Source organism: Stegostoma tigrinum, chromosome 6 (genome assembly GCF_030684315.1).
Source record: "Stegostoma tigrinum isolate sSteTig4 chromosome 6, sSteTig4.hap1, whole genome shotgun sequence".
Taxonomy (NCBI): Eukaryota; Metazoa; Chordata; class Chondrichthyes; order Orectolobiformes; family Stegostomatidae; genus Stegostoma; species Stegostoma tigrinum.
In genome coordinates, this window is record NC_081359.1 from 25710544 (window position 1) to 25730604 (window position 20061).

At 39.6% G+C, this 20061-nt stretch overlaps 1 protein-coding gene across 2 annotated transcripts in view; it reads left to right on the forward strand.

Annotated features, from left to right (window-relative positions):
- klf5a (Kruppel like factor 5a) overlaps positions 1-19825 on the forward strand; it is a 38696-nt gene extending 18871 nt beyond the window's left edge. For both annotated transcript variants that reach the window (XM_048533616.2, XM_059646491.1), the window contains exons 3-4: positions 3227-3286; positions 17521-19825. In XM_048533616.2, coding sequence (XP_048389573.1) covers positions 3227-3286; positions 17521-17699 — 239 coding nt within the window. In that variant the 3' untranslated portion in view covers positions 17700-19825. The remainder of the gene's footprint in view (positions 1-3226; positions 3287-17520) is intronic.
- Positions 19826-20061: the final 236 nt, after the last annotated feature.

Consider the following 20061-nt stretch of genomic DNA (forward strand, 5'->3'; position numbering starts at 1 on the left):
GTGGAGCTTTGCAGAGAGACTCTGTGATGACGGTAGTTATTTGAGTTCCTCCTTGTTTGCTACCTTGTACAGTGTTCTTCATGTGTAGTGTACATGTCTAGAACATTTGGTGTTTTCTGTCCTGGAAACCCAGTGCATTCATGAACATTAAGTTCAAATATCTTTTTATTAAATTCAGTAATTATTGGCGTTTTGCACTTAAGATATGGGACCTGTAAATTGGCCATCATTATGAAATTGGAAAAAGCATTTAAAATCATGAAAATACATTCCAGCGAATAAAGTCCTATTATGCATTGAGCTGTATTGATTTTAAGTTTGCCTTTGACAGTTATCCATCTGGTTTCATGTGTCGATTCAAAGCTGGCTCACATGTCTATTCAGTTTTTATAGATTAAGGGTATTGTTATCAAGGCCAACATTTGTTCCACACCTTAAAATACCTTTTGAGATGATGGTAATGACCCACCTCGCTGAACTGCTGCAGCCTATGTGGTACAGGTACGCGCAGAGTGCTGCTAGAAAGGGAACCTCTAAGACTTGAACTAATGCCAGTGAAGTATGAATGGCATGGAGGGGAGCTTACAAGTGGCAGAATGTAACACCATTCTGCATTCAGTTCTGGATTGAGTTCCGAACCTCAGTAGATTTAGCTCAGCAAAGTTTGTTAACACAGCTGTTCATGGACCTGTATTATTATTTATCTTGTCTGACCAATGAGCACCTACGTTTCATTTTTGAATCAATTTTTTTTAAGTTTGATAGTTTTATGAGCGTTTTGGCAACTTTCCAACGTGACTGTGGGGCTCAAGAACTCTATACTGCATAGGTGGAAGGGTATGGGGATTGGATGAATAGATGAAAAGAAATGAAGAAGTAAGGCCTGGGGACATAGTGATTTGATGGATGGTGCTGGATGAATGGGTTAGGCGGTCTTTAAACCTATCTACAGAATTGTGTCAAAGTGCCAATGAATAGAGACGGGCCTTCAAATCTGGTTGGGATTTACATTTCTGGAGCTTTCACTTTTTCCACAACAGAGCTGAGATATTAGCTTCTCAAAATATTAGCTTCTCAAAGTAAAATATTTCATTCTGCAAGATTTTCTTTAATAGTCTGCTGCAGTTTCTGTTGCATTGCTGATGTCTATCTGATTGAATGGATTTGACTAATGTCGTATCACAGCATGCTAGTTACATAAATTGCTGGTCCAGCAGTTTCAATGATGTAAAACAATTGCAATATCCAGGCAGATTTATTAATTCTACAACTTCCATCACCATTCCATTGTTGTGTGCTGAAAGCTTTACACCTGCAGGTTTCATCATGGTTTCCCAAGTCTGTGGTCACATTTGTTTTTTTAGAATTTGTAATGGTAGCACTTATTCTGTTGTCAATCTTAAGCTATTAGAAATATTCTGCAGTTCCTAGAGGACAGTCTGCAAAACAGGGGTTTGCCTGTGTATCAGCAAGCTGATTTTTTTTTTTAAACAGCATGCAGGAGCAAATCACGAGATTAAGGGTTATCTGATGCACCCAAAGATATTAATAAGCAAGATGCTATTGCTTTGTCACTACCTGGAGGAACAAAGTATTTGACAAATGGGACTGACGGCAGAAAATTCCCCATAACCAGATAGCCAGTATCCAAGAGTTCCAAAGAGATGAGGAAGCATTGGCAGAAATATTGAAAAACTCACTGGATTGCCAGAGAATTCCATGAAAAATTGAAAAACCGTTAATGCGATTCCCCTATTTAAAAAAGGGAGGGAGACAGACAGCAGGAAATCTGTTTGCTTGCTGCTTTTTTTCTTTACCTTTCTCATTATATACTTTTCCCTTTCTGTTTCTCACTCCCTAATCATCTCTCTAAAATGCTGCTGCAGGTAGGCTGTGAGGGTGGGGATAAAAAGGCTTTGTATGTTCCTCGATTCAAGGAGCAGCAGATCACTGGGTATATCCATAATGTAACGTACTAGATTACTGTGTAGAATAGAGCAGTAGTGTTTGGTAGCAATTTACTTCCGTGTTGGCTTCCAGACTGTAAATAATGCACACATCTTTGTTTCCTCTTCACTGCAGTCCGAAACAGCTTCATTCTACTTTGTCACTTCCCATCTTTCAGCAAAAACTGGTAGAACAGAATGCGAGGGGAGAAATGAAAATTGTCCGCTTTATTGCTTTTTGTGTTGCTAATTCAAACGTTCCTAAAGGACGCTATCAGCAAGGTAACACATTTTGGAGAGGAAATTGAGGTCATTTTCTCACCTCTGTGCCATGGATAAAGTTATTCCATTAAACTCAATGGCAAAAGCGTGAACTATCTCATAACAGGACATTGGATGGCATTGAATTTGAATTTTCCTTTGGGTAGAATTGTAATTGAATTCTAAACCTTTATAGCCTGGAGATTTGCTCAGAAACCAGAATGGTTTAGTCCTTTGGTGACGGTGATTGTTTGCCTAGATTTAAATCTCAGTGGCATTCTTGTCCTCGAGTAGAATGTTGAGGGAGCAATCCTTACTCGAGATGCGTGAGCACGTAATCCATGTGACACTTCAGTGCAGTACAGAAAGAGAGCTATGTTGTCAGAGGTGGCACCTTTTTCAAATAAGATGTTAAGCTGCTCCATCCCTCCTGTCTCAAGAGGAAGTAAGAGATTTAATCTGCTGGAAGAAAAACAGTGGACTTTTGCTTGGTGCTCCTACCAGCATGTAACTCTGTAGACTGCTTTTGGGGATGTCTCCCGTTTGTGGAAGATGCAATATAAATGTCAGTTTTGTTTGCTTGCATTAAACAGCGATCACATCAGAAGTCTTGAAAAGCAGAATTTAAATACTGGCCTGTTCTTCACTGTAAGTGCTGAGAATGAAAATTAACAAATCACTGCAAGAGAAGTTTCTCCCATATTTCCCAGTTGGAATTTGTGGTAATTTTTTTTACTGGCAATTCAAAATGCTTTGAATGTTCATGTACCTTGCCATGTACTGATATTTAGTATGCATGGAAAGTAAATGAATGCACTTGAATATACAAAGAATAGCGCAGCATCAATGTGCTGAAAACAATACAGTCTGGTGTCTTATCAGCAGTGTTAATGGGCAGTCAATAGATATACAAATTTAATAGATGCTATAGGTTCAAGGTGGTCTAGTAGTTTAAAAGCATGTAATAGTCTGAAGTGTATAGTTGAATCATGCATTTAACCTATTATTGTGTTTCCTAGGCTGTTCTAAAGTGTACACCAAAAGTTCCCACTTAAAAGCACACTTGAGAACTCACACCGGTAAGAGTCTTTTAATAAAATACATTGTTTGTAATAGGTTATAAGGGTATTTAAGTTTAAAATAGAGATAGCTAACCTCTGAACTTGCATTGTTTTGATGTTGTTTGGCATGTTGTTTGAGGGCAGCCCGAGAGCACACTAGGAAATGAACAGCGATGCCAGAAGTGCTGATGGGTGTAGCCTACATAGGTCGGTGCCTACACTTCTTTTTTACAAATCAGTTTACATTGCAGCAGTTCAGTTCATCCAATGGTATGCAACCACAAGGGGATCAATAAGTAAAGCTTTGGATGCTTGAGCCTTAGCATGCAGATTGCCCAGAATTGCACTTTGCAGTGGAATAAGAGCAAAACAAATGAAAATGGACGAAGAGGTAGACTTGAGAGAAAAGCTGAACTCCAATTTAACCACAACACTTGCATTAAAAAGCAACTGTTTCTTGTGACTGTTTGTAACATTTCAGCAGAAATTAAAATCTTAACTCATTATTGAAAATGAAGCATTTTTATCTGAGAAAACACTGAAAATCGCACCAAACTCTATAATGTTCATAAGGCATGTGTTTTAGGCTGCTTAGCCTTTATTGATAGTAAGGGCCTCACTGTCAATACAGTTGTGTCACGTGTAAGTTTTTTTTGTTTCTTTTGGTCTGGTCAAAGTTTGAGTAAAGTGAAACTTTCTGATATAGAATGGCTCACTACTTGATTTCTGTACATCTACCCTCACAAACCCTTAGTTTTAAAGTCTGTCTCATTTTCTGGAAGAATGAGCCTTAATCTGTTCAGTTTTTAATGCCTTCTGACTTCAGGGAAGTTGGTGTCAAGGAGGTGCCTAGCTGTTAAGCTGATACGCAGAAGACTTTGTTTGGAATCCAGAGGAATGTTTCCCTGATAGAGGTGGCAAGGTTTTGGTGTCCTGTTACATGCGAAAAGCTGTACATAAATTTAAAATGTAAATATGATAAGCATTTTCTTCACCTGGCTGGTTCTCAATTTTGCTTGGCAGGCAAGCCCTTGCTGCCCCCTTACTTTGGTCTCCAGTAAAAATGTTCTCAATCCCATCATTAGTCAGATTGGTAGTTTTTAAAAAGGATGTCACTGGCTTATGGTGCCTTTATTTATTTTCAGTCAGTAAGTTCACAGTTGGTCACACTTGGGCAGGGAATAAGTTGATAATTGAGTGAGATTGATCCCACTCAGCCCTTGAAATTTAGGTTAGATTTATATCTGGTGAGCTCACATTGGCAATAGAGACAACAGGCTGAGTGCCCAGAGTATATGCCACCTCTGGATTGAACATTGTGGCTGTAGAGGCTGATTTTTGGGGCTGGCACTTTGGTTCAAGGTTGATTTATTAGTTTTTTTCTCCCCCTCCTGCCATATACTATACTGCGTAGCTTTGGGAAAAATGTGAAATGGGTGATCGTGAATCAGCAGCAAGTTTTGCCTAATTTTCTTTTCCATGGACAGTGTTCCAACCATATTAAAGTAATATTGAAGCACCTCTTTATTATACTTGTCATACTCACACACAAATAATTGTCACCATTTTCAACAAGCAGTTACTAAATGTGAATAATTAACTCAAAATATAAATGTGCCTGTGGATAATTGTTTCAATGTGACGCTAACATGGTTCTCTAACTTGATCTAAGTAAAAAGCAAATTCTGTTCAGATCTGTCATTTTTCATATTTCTGCATAAACTCTTAACTGCAAATAGAACATTGAACATTACAGCGCAGTACAGGCCCTTTGGCCCTCGATGTTGCACTGACCTGTGAAACCAAACTGAAAACCCATCTAACTTACACTATTCCATTATTATCCATATGTTTATCCAGTGACCATTTAATTGCCCTTAAAGTTGGCGAGTGTGCTACTGTTGCAGGCAGGGCATTCCATGCCCTTACTACTGAGTAAAAACCTACCTCTGACATCTGTCCTATATCTATCACCCCTCAATTTAAAGCTATGTCTCCTCATGCTAGCCATCTTCATCTGAGGAAAAAGGCTCTGCCTGTCCACCCTATCTAATCCTCTGATCATCTTGTATGTCTCTACTGGGTCACCTCTCAACCTTTTTCTCTCTAACAAAAACAGCCTCAAATCCCTCAGCCTTTCCTCATGAGACCTTCCCTCCATACCAGGCAACATCCTGGTAAATCTCCTCTGCACCCTTTCGAATGCTTCCACATCCTTCCTATAATGCGGCGACCAGAACTGTACCCAATACTCCAAGTGTGGCCACACCAGAGTTTTGTACAGCTGCAACATGACCTCATGGCTCCGAAACTCAATCTCTCTACAAATAACACTTAACACACTGCCTTCTAAACAGCCCTATCAACCTGGGTGGCAACTTTCAGGGATAAAAACACAAATGAGAGACTAAGATTTTTTTTAAAATAACCTCATTACCAAGTTTAACTGACGCCATGAGGGTTTGTATGAACCTCAGCTTTCTATCAAAACAGCAAAATTTGCAGCTAAAAGAATATGAATGCCATGAGTCAACAGTGAAAGTGACAAAATAATGCAAGTAACAAATTTATTTTCAACCACTGTGATCAAGCATTGCAACGTTTCTGACTGTGGCCCATGTTCCTGACTTCACTGTATAAGCTGATGTTTTAATGTACAGGCTAAGTGAGTATAAATAGCATCTGAATTAATTTAGAGTAAATTCTACTCCATAATCAGTTTGTAATTTGCTTTTAAAAGGTAAGCTTGCTATTGATGACCATCTCTGCTTCATCTAAAGTGCAACTACAGTTGTTCCCTGACAGCATGATTTTTGGGATACTGCTCTTGTCTGTATACTGCAGAGGGAAATAAGGAGCAAAACAAGGAAATTGGATAGTAAAAATGAATAGGCAGTGGGGCAGCAAACAATTTGAGAGAGCAACTCTAAAATAATAATGTCATACACATTGAACATTTTTATATGAGCTTATGTCATTTCAAATGAAGTGAAATTAGCTTGCTGCCAACTTTAATCCTCTTGAAATCTTGACACTTCAAAACAACCGCACAGACTACATGTAGGGCTGCAAAGCAAATCTTTCATACCATAGTGAAATGACAGCTTAAGTGTCCGTGTGGATTCGTGGTGCCTGAGGGAGCAAAACAAAATAAAATTGTTACGTTCTCAAGTCAATCTTCAGCATTAGACAGCTTTTCCCATGTAGAAATCAATGCTGGTGCTGTGCAGCAAGTCTTTTATTTCTGCCCACTTCTGGTGAGTGGCACTATTTTTGTGTGCCTTGACAGAAATTCAGAACAAGTACAGTGACTGACTTGTCATGCTTTTTTTAAAGTTTTCATCTCAGTTCTTTTCTAGATCCACGTGGTGACTTGTGACTTGCAATTTCTGTTTTCATTAAAATACTGAAAGTGATCTGGTCTTTTGGGCAAATCCAGGAAAAACAGATTACTGGGATGAGGAAATGCCTTTTTGTTTATTGCAATTTAGAGTATTGTATTTTAATTATTGCAAATTGAAACGACGACATCTCTGTTTGTATCAGTTTTATTTGCTGTCCATGTTTACCTCAACAATAAAGTTGCAGAGCATATGAGAAAATGTTGTTGCAGGGGCTTCAAAGACATGTGTGATCCTGCTGGCATGTTGACGGCATTTGCTTGATCTGTAGCAACCAGAAAAACAAGGTGAAGGGTACACCCTTCAGGTAAAATTTAATGCTGAATTAAGTTTTACAAGTAAAAGAGGAGAGACTGGATCTTTAACACAAAAACAAAAGTCTCTGACCCAAAAAATATAAATTTGCAGTTATTTTCTGGATATGTGCAGTTTGATCATTGCACGTTTATCTTGGTAACAATTGTTTCTAATGCAAGTAAGCATTGGAAGATCATTATCAATATCAAAGTACAGTTTGGAGTTTTCTAAGATGATCTGTTAGTCAGCGTATCATGGAAATGGCATTGAGGCACTCGATGGCAGTCTAAAGTCTGCACGCCACAACTTTGTCTCTAGATGTTTTTCTAGCTTTGGGGTGAAGTTATTTTTGCCCTGTGTAAAGGAGTTTTTGCCCTCTTCTACAGAATAAGACCATAAGACATAGGCCATTCATCCTAGCGAGTCTGCTCCGCTATTCAATCATGGCTGATAAGTTCCTCGACTCCACTCTCCCGCTTTCTTTCTGTGATCCTTGATTCCCTTGATAATCAAGAACTATCTATCTCACTGTTAAATGTTGTGGTCAGAAGTGCATGTTGCACAGGAATTGCTTGTGGTGCATTATGGGAAGTGTTTTTCATGGTGTGATTTATCCTGAATTATAGATGTGACTCCATTCTGGGGGTAGGATTAGTGATTGAAATTCAGAGAATAAGATTAAGTGGTTTCAAACAAAATTAAGAGGGCAGATTTTTTTTTGTATGATAGATGTGCATTTAGGGAAATGAATCTGATCTTGAGTCTTAACCTATCGATTAGAAAATACACTCGGGTCTCCATAAACCAAACCAAAATGATTCGGTTTATGGAGGTTTTCAAAACATGACAAACAGGGAAACGCTGTGTGACAACCTGAATTCTTTAAAATTTTGAAGTACCATTTGAAGTCTGAATGCTTCTCTAAATCTCTTTTCTTTAAATTTAATGGCAGAAGTGCTAACTTTCTGATGCAACGTTGAACTGAAGATCTCATCGGCCCCCTCAAGTGGGTTACATGGAAGTGCTAGAGGAACTCTTGGTGACCCTGCCCATTAGTGATCCATCATGAATGTCAGCAAAGCTGATGTTAGTTGAATAATTGCAGTCTGAGACTTTTAGTTGTAAGCATTTGTCCATAACAACAAATTTCACAGATACCTTACGGCTGAAAGGTGCTGAGCAGGACTAAGGTCATGTAAAACGGCATATAAACGAAAGAGGGAAGGCAGTGAAAGGGTTTTGAGTTTGAAAGTACATGTGAATAGGAAGGAAAGGAGTGGTGTCTTCCCAGGGGGCAAAGGGCATCTGCCTGATGATTGTACCCTTCCCCTTCCGCTTCCCTTACTTCTGTTTTAAGCATCCATTTTCCTAAAAACAAGTGGAATTACACTCTCTTGCCTGCCCAAGTCAACCATCAATGGCATGGCCAACATACTACTTGGAATAATGATACTTTTAACAAGCTGGCACTTTTAGTTACTTAAATATAATGGTCAAGATGTTCATTTTGGTGAATACTTGTCCCCTCATAGGGGTACGTTCATGGCTGAGTGAGAAGGTGGTGGGATAGCTACCCAACCTAAATTACCCCCCCCCCCACACTAAATGGGGTGCGCAGTTAGACCATAAGATATAGGAGTGGAAGTAAGGCCATTCGGCCCATCAAGTCCACTCCACCATTTAAATCATGGCTGATGGGCATTTCAACACCACTTCCCTGCACTCTCCCCGTAGCCCTTGATTCCTTGTGAGATCAAGAATTTGTCAATCTCTGCCTTGAAGGCATCCAACGTCCTGGCCTCTACTGCACTCTGCGGCAATGAATTCCACAAGCCCACCACTCTCTGGCTGAAGAAATGTCATCTCATTTCAGTTTTAAATTTACCCCCTCTAATTTTAAGGCTGTGCCCACGGGTCCTAATCTCCCCGCCTAATGGAAACAACTTCCTAGCGTCCACCCCTTCTAAACTATACATTATCTTGTAAGTTTCTATTAGATCTCCCTTCAATCTTCTAAACTCTAATGAGCACAATCCCAGGATCCTTAGCCGTTCATCATACGCTAAACCTACCATTCCAGGGATCATCTGTGTGAATCTCTGCTGGACACACTCCAGGGCTAGTATGTCCTTCCTGAGGTGTGGGGCCCAAAATTGGACACAGTATTCTAAATGGGGCCTAACTAGAGCCTGATAAAGCCTCAGAAGCACATCGCTGCTTTTATATTCCAACCCTCTTGAGATAAACGACAACGTTACATTCGCTTTCTTAATTACGGACTTTACCTGCAAGTTAACCTTTAGAGAATCGTGGACCAACACTCCCAGATCCCTTTGCACTTCTGCTTTGCAAATTTTCTCACCGTTTAGAAAATAGTCCATGCCTGTATTCTTTTTTCCAAAGAGCAAAACCTCACATTTACTCACATTGAATTTCATCAGCCATTTCCTGGACCACTCTCCTAAACTGTCTAAATCTTTCTGCAGCCTCCCCGCCGCCTCAGTATACCTGCCTGTCCACCTATCTTCGTATCATCGGCAAACTTCGCCAGAATGCCCCCAGTCCCTTCATCCAGATCATTAATGTATAAGGTGAACAGCTGCAGCCCCAACACTGAACCCTGCGGGACACCACTTGTCACTGTTTGCCATTCCGAGAAAGCCTTTTATCCCAACTGTCTGCCTTCTTTCAGACAGCCAATCCTTAATCCAAGCCAGCAGCTCACCTCTAACACCATGGGCCCTCACCTTGCTCGGCAACCTCCCGTGAGGTACTGTATCAAAGGCCTTTTGGAAGTCTAGATAGATAACATCAACTGGGTTTCCCTGGTCTAACATACTTGTTACCTCTTCAAAGAATTCTAACAGGTTTGTCAGGCATGACCCCCCCTTACTAAAACCATGCTGACTTGTTTTAATCTGACCCTGCACTTCCAGGAATTTAGAAATCTCATCCTTGACAATGGATTCTAGAATTTTACCAACTACCGAGGTTAGGCTAATCGGCCTATAATTTTCCATCTTTTGCCTTGATCCTTTCTTAAACAAGGGAGTTAAAACAGCAATTTTCCAACCATCTGGGACTTTCCTTGTCTCCAGTGACTTTTGAAAGATCACGACCAAAGCCTCCGCTATTTCCTCAGCCATCTCCCTCAGAACTCTAGGATGTAGCCCATCGGGGCCAGGAGATTTATCAATTTTTAGACCCGTTAGCTTTTCTAGCACTTTTTCTCTTTTGAAATGCCTACCGTACTCAATTCTGCCCCCTGACTGTCCCTAATTGTTGGCATACTACTCATGTCTTCCACTGTGAAGACTGACGCAAAGTACTTATTAAGTTCTTCATCTATTTCCTTATCTCCCATCACTAGCCTTCCAGCATCGATTTGGAACAGCCCAATATCTACTTTTGCCTCTCATTTGTTTCTTATGTATTGAAAGAAGCTTTTACTATCATTTCTAATATTACTAGCTAGCCCACCTTCATATTTGATCCTCTCTTCCTTATTGCTGTCTTTGTTATCCTCTGTTTTTGTAGCCTTCCCAACCTTCTGATTTCCCAGTGCTCTTGGCCACTTTATAGGCTGTCTCTTTTTCTTTGATATATTTCCTGACCTCCTTTGTCAGCCATGGCTGTCTAATCCCACCCTGGATAATCTTTCTTTTCTTGGGGATGAACCTCTGTACTGTGTCCTCAATTACACCCATAAACTCCTGCCATTGTTGCTGTACTGTCTTCCCTGCTAGGCTCTGCTTCCAGTTGATTTTCGTCAATTCCTCCCTCATGCCCCTGTAATTACCTTTATTTAACTGTATCACCATTACATCCGATTTTGCCTTCTCTCTTTCAAACTGCAGACTGAGCTCTACCATATTATGATTGCTGCCTCCTAAGTGTTCCCTTACTTTAAGGTCTTTTATAAAGTCAGGCTCATTATATAGCACTAAGTCCAGAGTAGCCTGCTCCTTTGTGGGCTCCATCACACGCTGTTCCAAAAAGCCATTCTGCAAACATTCCATGAATTCTTTTTCTTTGGATCCACCAGCAACATTATTCACCCAATCCACCTGCATATTGAAATCCCCCATGATCACCGTGACCTTGCCTTTCTGACACGCCCTATTTATTTCTCGGTGCATCTTGCACCCCTGGTACTGATCACTGTTAGGAGGTCTGTACGTAACTCCCATTATAGTTTTTTTTTTGCCTTTGTGGTTCCTCAATTCCACCCACACAGTCCACATCTTCTGACCCTATGTCATTTAGTGCCGTAGATTTAATTCCATTCTTAACTAACAAGGCAACCCCACCCCCTCTGCCCACCTCCCTGTCTTTTCGATATGTTGTGAATCCTTGGATGTTTAACTGCCAGTCCTGAGCTCCCTGCAACCATGTCTCTGTGATGCCTACCACATCATAATCATTCAAGAGGATATGTGCGGATAATTCATCTACTTTGTTGCGAATACTACGAGCATTTAGATAAAGTGTCTTGATGCTAGCTTTCTTATCATTATTAGAGCAGTTGGAAATCCCAAGATGTCTTCAGCTATCCTTCCTTTTTGCTGTATTCCTAGTCTGCCTCGAACTTAAATCCACCTGTACACATGCTATCCTGTTGCTTATCTTTCCATTTAACTCCATACTCCCTGCCACTTTCACTCTCTCCCCCCACCCCCAACTCACTAGTTTAAAGTCCTACTGACCACCCTATTTATCCTTTTCGCTAGAACACTGGTTCCAGATCGGTTCAGTTGGAGACAATCGCAATGGTACAGATCTCCCGGTTCCAAAACTGAGGCCAATGCCCCATGAAATGGAATCCCTCTTTCCCACACCAATCCCTTAGCCACGTGTTTACTTCCCTAACTTTTTCTTTTCCCTATGTCAGTTGGCACGTGGCTCGGGCAGTGATCCGGAGATTATGACCCTTGAGGACCTGTACTTCAATTTCTTTCCTAGTGCTTGATAATCCCTGAACAGGTCCTCTACCCTAGCTTTGCCTATGTTGTTAGTCCCAACATGGACCACAACGACTGGATCCTCCCCCTCCCGCTCCAAAATCCTTTCAACCCGGTCTGAGATGTCCCGCACCCTGGCGCCGGGCAGGCAACACACCATGCGGGACTCCCGATCCGGCTTGCATCGGATACTATCTGTCCCCCTAATTATAGAATCCCCTATAACAACTATTTGTCTTTTTGCTCCCCCCTCTTGAATGACCTTCTGCGCCACGGTGCCGTGGTCAGCTGGCTCATTCTGTCCACAGTTCTTTGCCTCAACCGTACAGGGAGCAAGAATCTCATACCTGTAGGACAAGGTCAAGGGCTGAGGCTCCTGCACTCTGAATCCCCCTACCTGCCTCACTTACAGTCACACACCTTGTCCCTGAACACCTTCTGAATTTGAGTTATTTAATCTACTGGGTGTGACTGCCTCCTGAAACAAAGTGTCCAGGTAACTCTTCGCCCGGATGTGCCGCAGAGTTTGAAGCTCAGATTCCAGATCACTTGCTCTGATCTGGAGTTCTTCCAGCAACCAATACTTGCTGCAGATGTGGTCACTGCTGTTCACAATGGGATCAGCCAGCTCCCACATCATTATGTAATATCTGGTCCTAAATCTGACACTTGAAGACATATTATGCAGTATGAGTGCAGAGTAACTTTCCATATCTATGGCATGCATTATGCAGGTCTCATTTGATAATTGCCCCATTATGGCAAAACTGTACTGCTTGATTACACTTTGGATATAGTTTTTTTTTAACTTCAGATACGATTTGGTATATAGTGGTATTTTTACTACATTTGTCTTCAAATATACTTGTGGTTATATTCTTATTTTTTCAGTGTAAGAAACAACAAGCAGTGAAGCACAACATTAAGTATCTAGTTTTTATATCAGTTGCCCTGCTGGTATGTAGTAACTGTATAAAAGTTGCCATTTTGATTGCAGGGTGGTGGGCTTTGAGAGATATTGAAGTTAACCAATCCAAATCCTATTATTTTTGTGTTCATTATTAACAAAAACAAACAAAAATTCTATATTTCTACCAGGCCCCAAGCACTTGTAGTGAGTGCACTCTGATCCAGCCATATCAGATTCCATCACGCTATACCTCTTAATTTCCTTTTCATGAAATGCCATTTGTGGTTGCACATGAAGTGAAGCGTAAGCATTTCAGTTGAACACTTTTTAGTTCTTAACGTACTGCCCTAATCTGATTCCATCAGTTTAGATTTGTGACTCAGTTTGTTGTTAGTTGCAGTGTCAGGATTTCCACGGGAGTGTTTCCTAACTTAGCTTACAAGTCATCACATGAATTGCATGCTGAGTTGACTTTTTTAAGTAAAGCCAAAATTCCCTCCATGAAATCCATTGATCACCAAAATTATGCAAACAGTAAAGGGACCTCTGAATTTTTGCAGACTGTCATCTGATGTGACTGTAGATGCCACTGAAACCATTTCATTAATTAAAACTGATAGCACAGGATGCAGAAATGTTATTGGGAATGAATCACAAGTTTTGTTGAAAATAGATTAGCATTGAATTTTTAACTTTTTCTCAATCCACATGATCTTTTTTAATTGGCTGTAAGATAATTATGGGATTCTTACTAATTGCAGATTTTCCTTAATAGAATTTTAAAACAGAATTGAATTGAAATACTTTATCTAGAAATGTCTGAAACTTCTGTAGTATACTTGTTTATATGTATGGATTTATCTTCCATTCTTTCTTGTGGTGAGAACATCTGTTCTCTGCTGAAGTCTCATGTTAGGGCAAGATTATATATTATGTATTTCTGTGGTCATTTGATTCTAGAATTTTGCATTTCCGATACTACTTCCAGCCATTATGGTCATAGTCATAGTAGTAGAATCACCCAGGTTTCAGAACACAATCGTCATACTATTTGTGTCTAAAGTACATTTGGATCGTGGTGTTTCACAAAGGGATTTGTTAAAGTAGGTTATAATACTGCCCAGGTATCTGAGTTGAAACCCCCCCATTAAACTGGCACTTAACGGCTAACATAAAACAGTAATTCATATGATTGTTCTACTAATAATCCTCTGTCACAGATGCCATCTTCCATTGGTGTCATCTCATTTAGAAGTTACTTGTGATTACCATACATGTAGAGTAGTGCTTATGAAACATCTGCATAATACTCAGGAACCATTGTTGATGTTGTGTGATTGTGTAAAATGGGTGATCCACAACTCTTTTGGCATCTTACTGATTTTGAGTCAATTGATACTTGCAAAATTTCTCATCTCTTCTTTGCACAAAAGTTGAATCATCTGATAAAGATTTCCATGAAAATTATTGGAAGCAATAGGCCCAATAAGATTTTATGAAATGAGTAGATGTTCTAATGAGACTGCAGGATCTTGCCTGAACCAGGACTGACTGAGTTGTCTCCTTCAATTGCAACTTTAGATCTGCTTAAAAAACCAGAGGAATGATATTGTTTACAATGCTGTTTGGATCAGGAAGATTTGCCAAACATTATAATATTAATTGTCTAGTTATGTAAATCAAACTGTATGGTTGGGAGATGACAGTGACATGAGTACCCTAAATGATTTCACAAGGATTGCTTGGTCACTTTGAAATGGAGGCAATTCCATCTTTTGGAATGTTGTCTCGTTAGTAGAATAAAGCTGCAGCCCCAAAATCAATCTGGTGACCATTTTTAATGTGACTGCAGAGCTGTTGTGGTGCAGGAATAATGCCCTTTCCCCTAGGCCAGGAGTTCAAGTTTCACTTGCTCTAGAGATAGAACCCTTCCAGTGTGGAAGCAGGCCATTGAGCTCATAGAATCCACACCACCCCTCCAAAGAGCATCCTTCACGCCCACACCCTTGTCCTATGCTTGTAACCCCACATTTTCCTATGGCTAATCCACCTCACCTGCATCTTTGGTTCCCTTCCACAGTCCAGAGGACCCGGAGGGGAAACACGCAGACGTGGGGGGGAATGTGCAAATTCCACACACAGTCCCCCGAGGCTGGAATTGAACCCTGGCACTGAGCAGCAGTGTAACCACTGTGCCACCCTTGTGTATATCTCTGAACAGGTTGATTAGAAAATACCTTTAATGTGACTCCTGGGCATTTTTATAGAGGTCTGAGTAATGTGAACTATGGGGAGATGTGTAGTTGAATTGAAGAAGTCCCATGAGGCCCATCTTGATGTTGAGATCATCTCGCCCTATCTTCTATGCTTTTCACAAACAACATCAGGAGATTCTCACTGGACAGTGGCAAATTACTAATTGAAAGTAACTAATGCTTGTTAAGGACCTTGTTTGATAGCCCAAGTCAACTCATCAATACTCTGGTCATGATCTTAACCAATAAATATTCTGGTTGTGATCTTACTAGCCCAGATAAGAGATATTAGGAAGACTAAACTGGAAAAAGTAGACTTGGTGGTTTGCTTGCAGCTTGCTTCACATGACCTCTATGTTGGACACCTGGCACCTTCAATTCAGGGCATGCCTTATGTCACTGGACATTGACATCTAATGTGCCAGCCTCTAAGAACCAATTGACTACACCTCTGATCCACTTCTACAATGGTTCTGCACTTCAGTGCTGCACCATAGGCTGCAATAGCAATTATCATTTTTAATGCTGATGTACAAACGTTGTGCCCAGTCTGCATTTCTGGGCTCTTTGCTCGCTGTCACAGATTGAGTGAACACAAATGGAATGCTCGCAGCATCTCTTGATTTGCTTTTTTGCACTTTGCCCCATCAGTTAGAGAGAGCATGTGAAGCGTGAGGATCTCAAAAAAGGAGGTTCAGAAGTATTTTGGATGGTGTGGCATTTTTGTACTTGAATAACAGAACAAGAACGTTTAGAAAAATTAGAGGGAATCTTATAGAAACGTAAAATCACGAAGGGAAAAGGTAGTTCTAGTTTCACTTGCCAATGGAAACAAAGGGGCAGAGCCTCAAAATAAGGGGGAATAGATTTAGAACTGAGTTGAGGAGGAACTTCTTCCCCCAAAAGGTTGTGAATCTGTGGAATTCCCCGCTAGTGAAGCACTTGAGGCTACCTCATTGAATGTCTTTTAAGACACCTTTTTTTGTTTGAACAGTAAAGGAATTAAAGGTTGTGAGTAAGTGGAGCTGAGTGCACAAAAAATCACCAATTAACAACTTGAATGGTGGAGCAGGGTTGATGGGTCAGATGGCCGCCTCCTGCTCCTATTTCTCATTTTCTTATAACATGGAACCTGTCTCACCTCCATGAGTTACTATATAGTAACAGATACTCAGTAAAGGTCACTGCTTTGACTTAAAAGGGAGAAGTGAGAAGGTAAGTCCAAGTGTGTTCTTTTCTTGAAGCTAGGATGGTATTTGTAGAAGGAAGGTGGCCGCTTGCTCTCATTTAATGAATTGGAGTATGAGTGACATAGTGAGACCTGAAAATGAAAGTAAACATAAATAATTGAGCACATTTAGAAAATAAATTCTAATTTTGTGTATGATTTAAGTAGGAGTAATTAATCTTCTAGAGGAAATTTGAGTCCAACCACATTTGGGAACATTTCCAGTGCTTGGGTACTAACTGCAATAAATTGGGATGTGCCTTTTTTTTTGAAGTATTATGTTTCATCCTCTATAGATCAGTTTTTTTTTTCTGTAAATTGAGATGTTATTCAGTTGGTTATTCCTTGGTTCTTGTCCAACTATTAGTGAGAGTAATGTTCATGATTTCCAGGGGAGTTTCTTGTGGAATGGGATCCAAGAAATTGGCCAAAACCACTGCTTATTTGGCATGCCATTAGATTGTTCAGAGTGTCATAGTTTTCATGGAATTTAAAGATGTAAAATGATCAGACTGTTTTAACTCCAGGTAAAGGCACTAGCTATTCTCTGAATATTATTTAGTGAAATCGCCAACATTAAAACCACTACTATATAAATGTGTGAGCCTTGGAATTACAACATTTAAAGCAGAGGAGGATACCAGTTAGCCCATTAATCCCCACCCAATGCTAATTCTTCAACAGTTGTCTGTTTTTGAAACTAAGTTCATTATCTGGTCTTCATATTCTTTTCATGTCCTACTTTTTTCACTGTCTAATCCCCATTTCTCTCTGCAGTTCTGATGAAACATCATGGACCAAAAAACACTAGCCCTATTTTTTGTGTACAGATGTTGCCTGACTTGTTGAATATTTACAATTTTGTGGGTTTATTTCAAATTTTCAGCATGTGCAATATCTTGGATGGTTTCTTCGCTTTTAAGTGACATTATAGTTTCCACCTGTCAGTTGTGATCAAGCATTTTCTTCATCTTGAATATGAGGATGAATCTGGTTTGTGTCATTCTCTGGGGCCTTAACTTCAATTGTTCAACATGAATTTTCCTTTGAAAAATAGAGCTTTTTGAAGGATGTAATCAAGGTTTTAATGAAGCCTGTATGCTTTTAATGATGTGCAGAGGAACTGTCTTTTTTAATGCCATTTGTGCAGAATGGTAATATTGCTATAACATAATTAATGTTTGAATCCTTTCATTCTAGGGGAGAAGCCCTATAAGTGCACCTGGGAAGGCTGCGATTGGAGGTTTGCACGTTCTGATGAACTGACTCGCCATTTCCGCAAACACACTGGAGCAAAACCCTTCCAATGCACAGTGTGCAGTCGCAGCTTTTCACGCTCTGACCATTTAGCCCTGCACATGAAAAGGCACCAGAACTAGAAGAATGAATCATCCCTGAGGCTGATGTTCATTATGCAAACAAGACATTGTTTCCCAAACAAAATACTAGACGACCATTGTGTATATGGTAATCTCGCTGCCAGGTCTTCCATATTTCTGTATAGAGCAAGGACGTTTTGAAAAGCACAGGCATGATTTAAGGGTTTAAAACTGGAACCCTGTATATTTTGTACATATTCACTGGGAATTATGAGCTATGTTTAATTGGAAAACTTTAAGAAATATCTAATTGGAATTACACTTTTCTTTGATCGTTTTAGGTTTACTTTGTGTATAAACAAAACTCACGTCCATTTCATAGACACACTTGCACTACAGTGTAGTGGGTTAGTACTGGTATTTACATCTGCCAAGTTTGCAGCATTGAACTTTTTTACTAATGTTGTGACCAAAGCACTGAATGGTCTTGACAGTGTTTAGTAAATGTAGCCAAAGACATTGGAAAAAAAAGTCCCACAAAGGGCAGTGTGAACTAATATAGGTAATATTTTCTGCTGAACCCAAAGTGAATTCAACCTCCCTTTAATACGTGAGGTGACCAAATCACTTTATTGAAGTCCACATCTCATCAGGATGTGGGGTGTTGAATTTAACTGTATAACTTTAAAAAAAGCCTGGCTAAGCCAGATAATATGTAATAAAAAAACTGCAGAATCAGCATACATTTTGGATGATTTTCTGTAAACAATGATTGGAAACCGAATTGATCTTTGAGATTTTTGACAAGCTGATTTACTCTGAGATTTGCCCAATCTGTTGTAGGATCCTTGTCCTGAAATTAACCCTCCAAGCTCTGACGTTCTGACGTGGGCTGCCCCACATTAGGAAATGGGGTTTAGTCCTGTTTTCCAAAGACCTTGTTTTTAAAGTTAGAGGAAAAGAAATCCCTGCAGTTTGGGCTTCATACCCCAATTTACTTCACTCCAGTTCCATGTGTCTTTTGGGAATGTAATTGTTTATCTGACTAGATATTTACACTTCAATTTTAGCATCATGGTGAGGCTAAAGTTGGTATGTAAATATAGCTGAAAATAGCCTGTAGATGCACTGGAAATTCCCAATGCCTTGCGGAATTGGATTGATTCTTCAAAAGGCTGACTCTTGAGTTTATAGTTATTTTAGCACTCCATTCCAGTTTAAAACTACTACTGCAATAAAGATATTTATATAAATATATATATACTGTACAGGCAGTGGCACTGCTGCTGAGTAGAACATCTCATTCTGCACTCAAATAGTGGAATCCTTTTTTATATATAAAGGATCTTTTCTGATTTATTCTTGTTTTTAAATACAGTTGATATGACTTTTTTTAATTTCTAATGCATCTCCTCATCTGTTAAGCCTTATCAGGGATCCAGTATGCTGAAATCTTCAACAATTGTTTTGTTTTGCATACTTTGGTAGCTCTGAATAAGGGGTTTGGGGGTCGGAAATTCTCAATTCCTGTTGTAAGGAGCTCCAAATCTTGTCACTTCTGAAGGTGTCGTTCATTTCATGGGGCTGGCTGGAAAGCAGGAGAGGAGATGGTGTAGTTTTTGTTTCCAACCATTAGTGCTGTAGTGCTGTAACTCCTCGCATGTAATGTCAAAATGGCTAAAATGCTTTTCTAGTCAATTATGAATATTATGCATTTGAGGTGTGGCAATTATCATTAATTATGGGGCTGTGCAGGCTTGGACTAGCTGATTTAAAGACGGCATTTGAAATCATAAGCTAATCTCCACTGGGATCTGACTATTGTGACAAGAGAAAATGCTGAAAAGATAATAATCTTTTATTTATTTCTAATCATGGCTTTCTAATTGGATCGTTTACAAATCTGTTTAAATTATGGTGTTCTTCATTGTAATGGCTTGGCAAGAAAAGGCAACAAGAATATGTAAATAGCATTAAAGGATGTATATAATTTTATAAGATGCTGCAAAATTTATACTTTCAACAAAGGGGCAAATGTGGCTGTGTCATTTTTGCCTCAGCTTGATTTTTCTTCTTCGTTACATTGTATTTCCTTTTTAGGTTTTGTGGTTGTATATTACTTTCTACAATCGGCATTGAAAAGAAGGAAAAGGTTTGTTTGGGGGGGGTATAAGGTCTAAAAAAAACTTCAGTAATAAAATGTTTTTAAAACAAAGTTAATTGTCATTATTCTTTGTTATCTCTCCTAAATTGATGTAATGTGCTTCTGTAAGTAGTTGGCAGTAACATAGTTTGAAATACTGAACAGTGGTAGAAATGCAAGTCTTTTTATAATCCCAGTATTCAGGGACAGGAGCAGCTGCCAGACTTAAGGACACATGCTGGTCCTTTTTTTAATGTTCACTTTTCTTTTCGTAAAAAC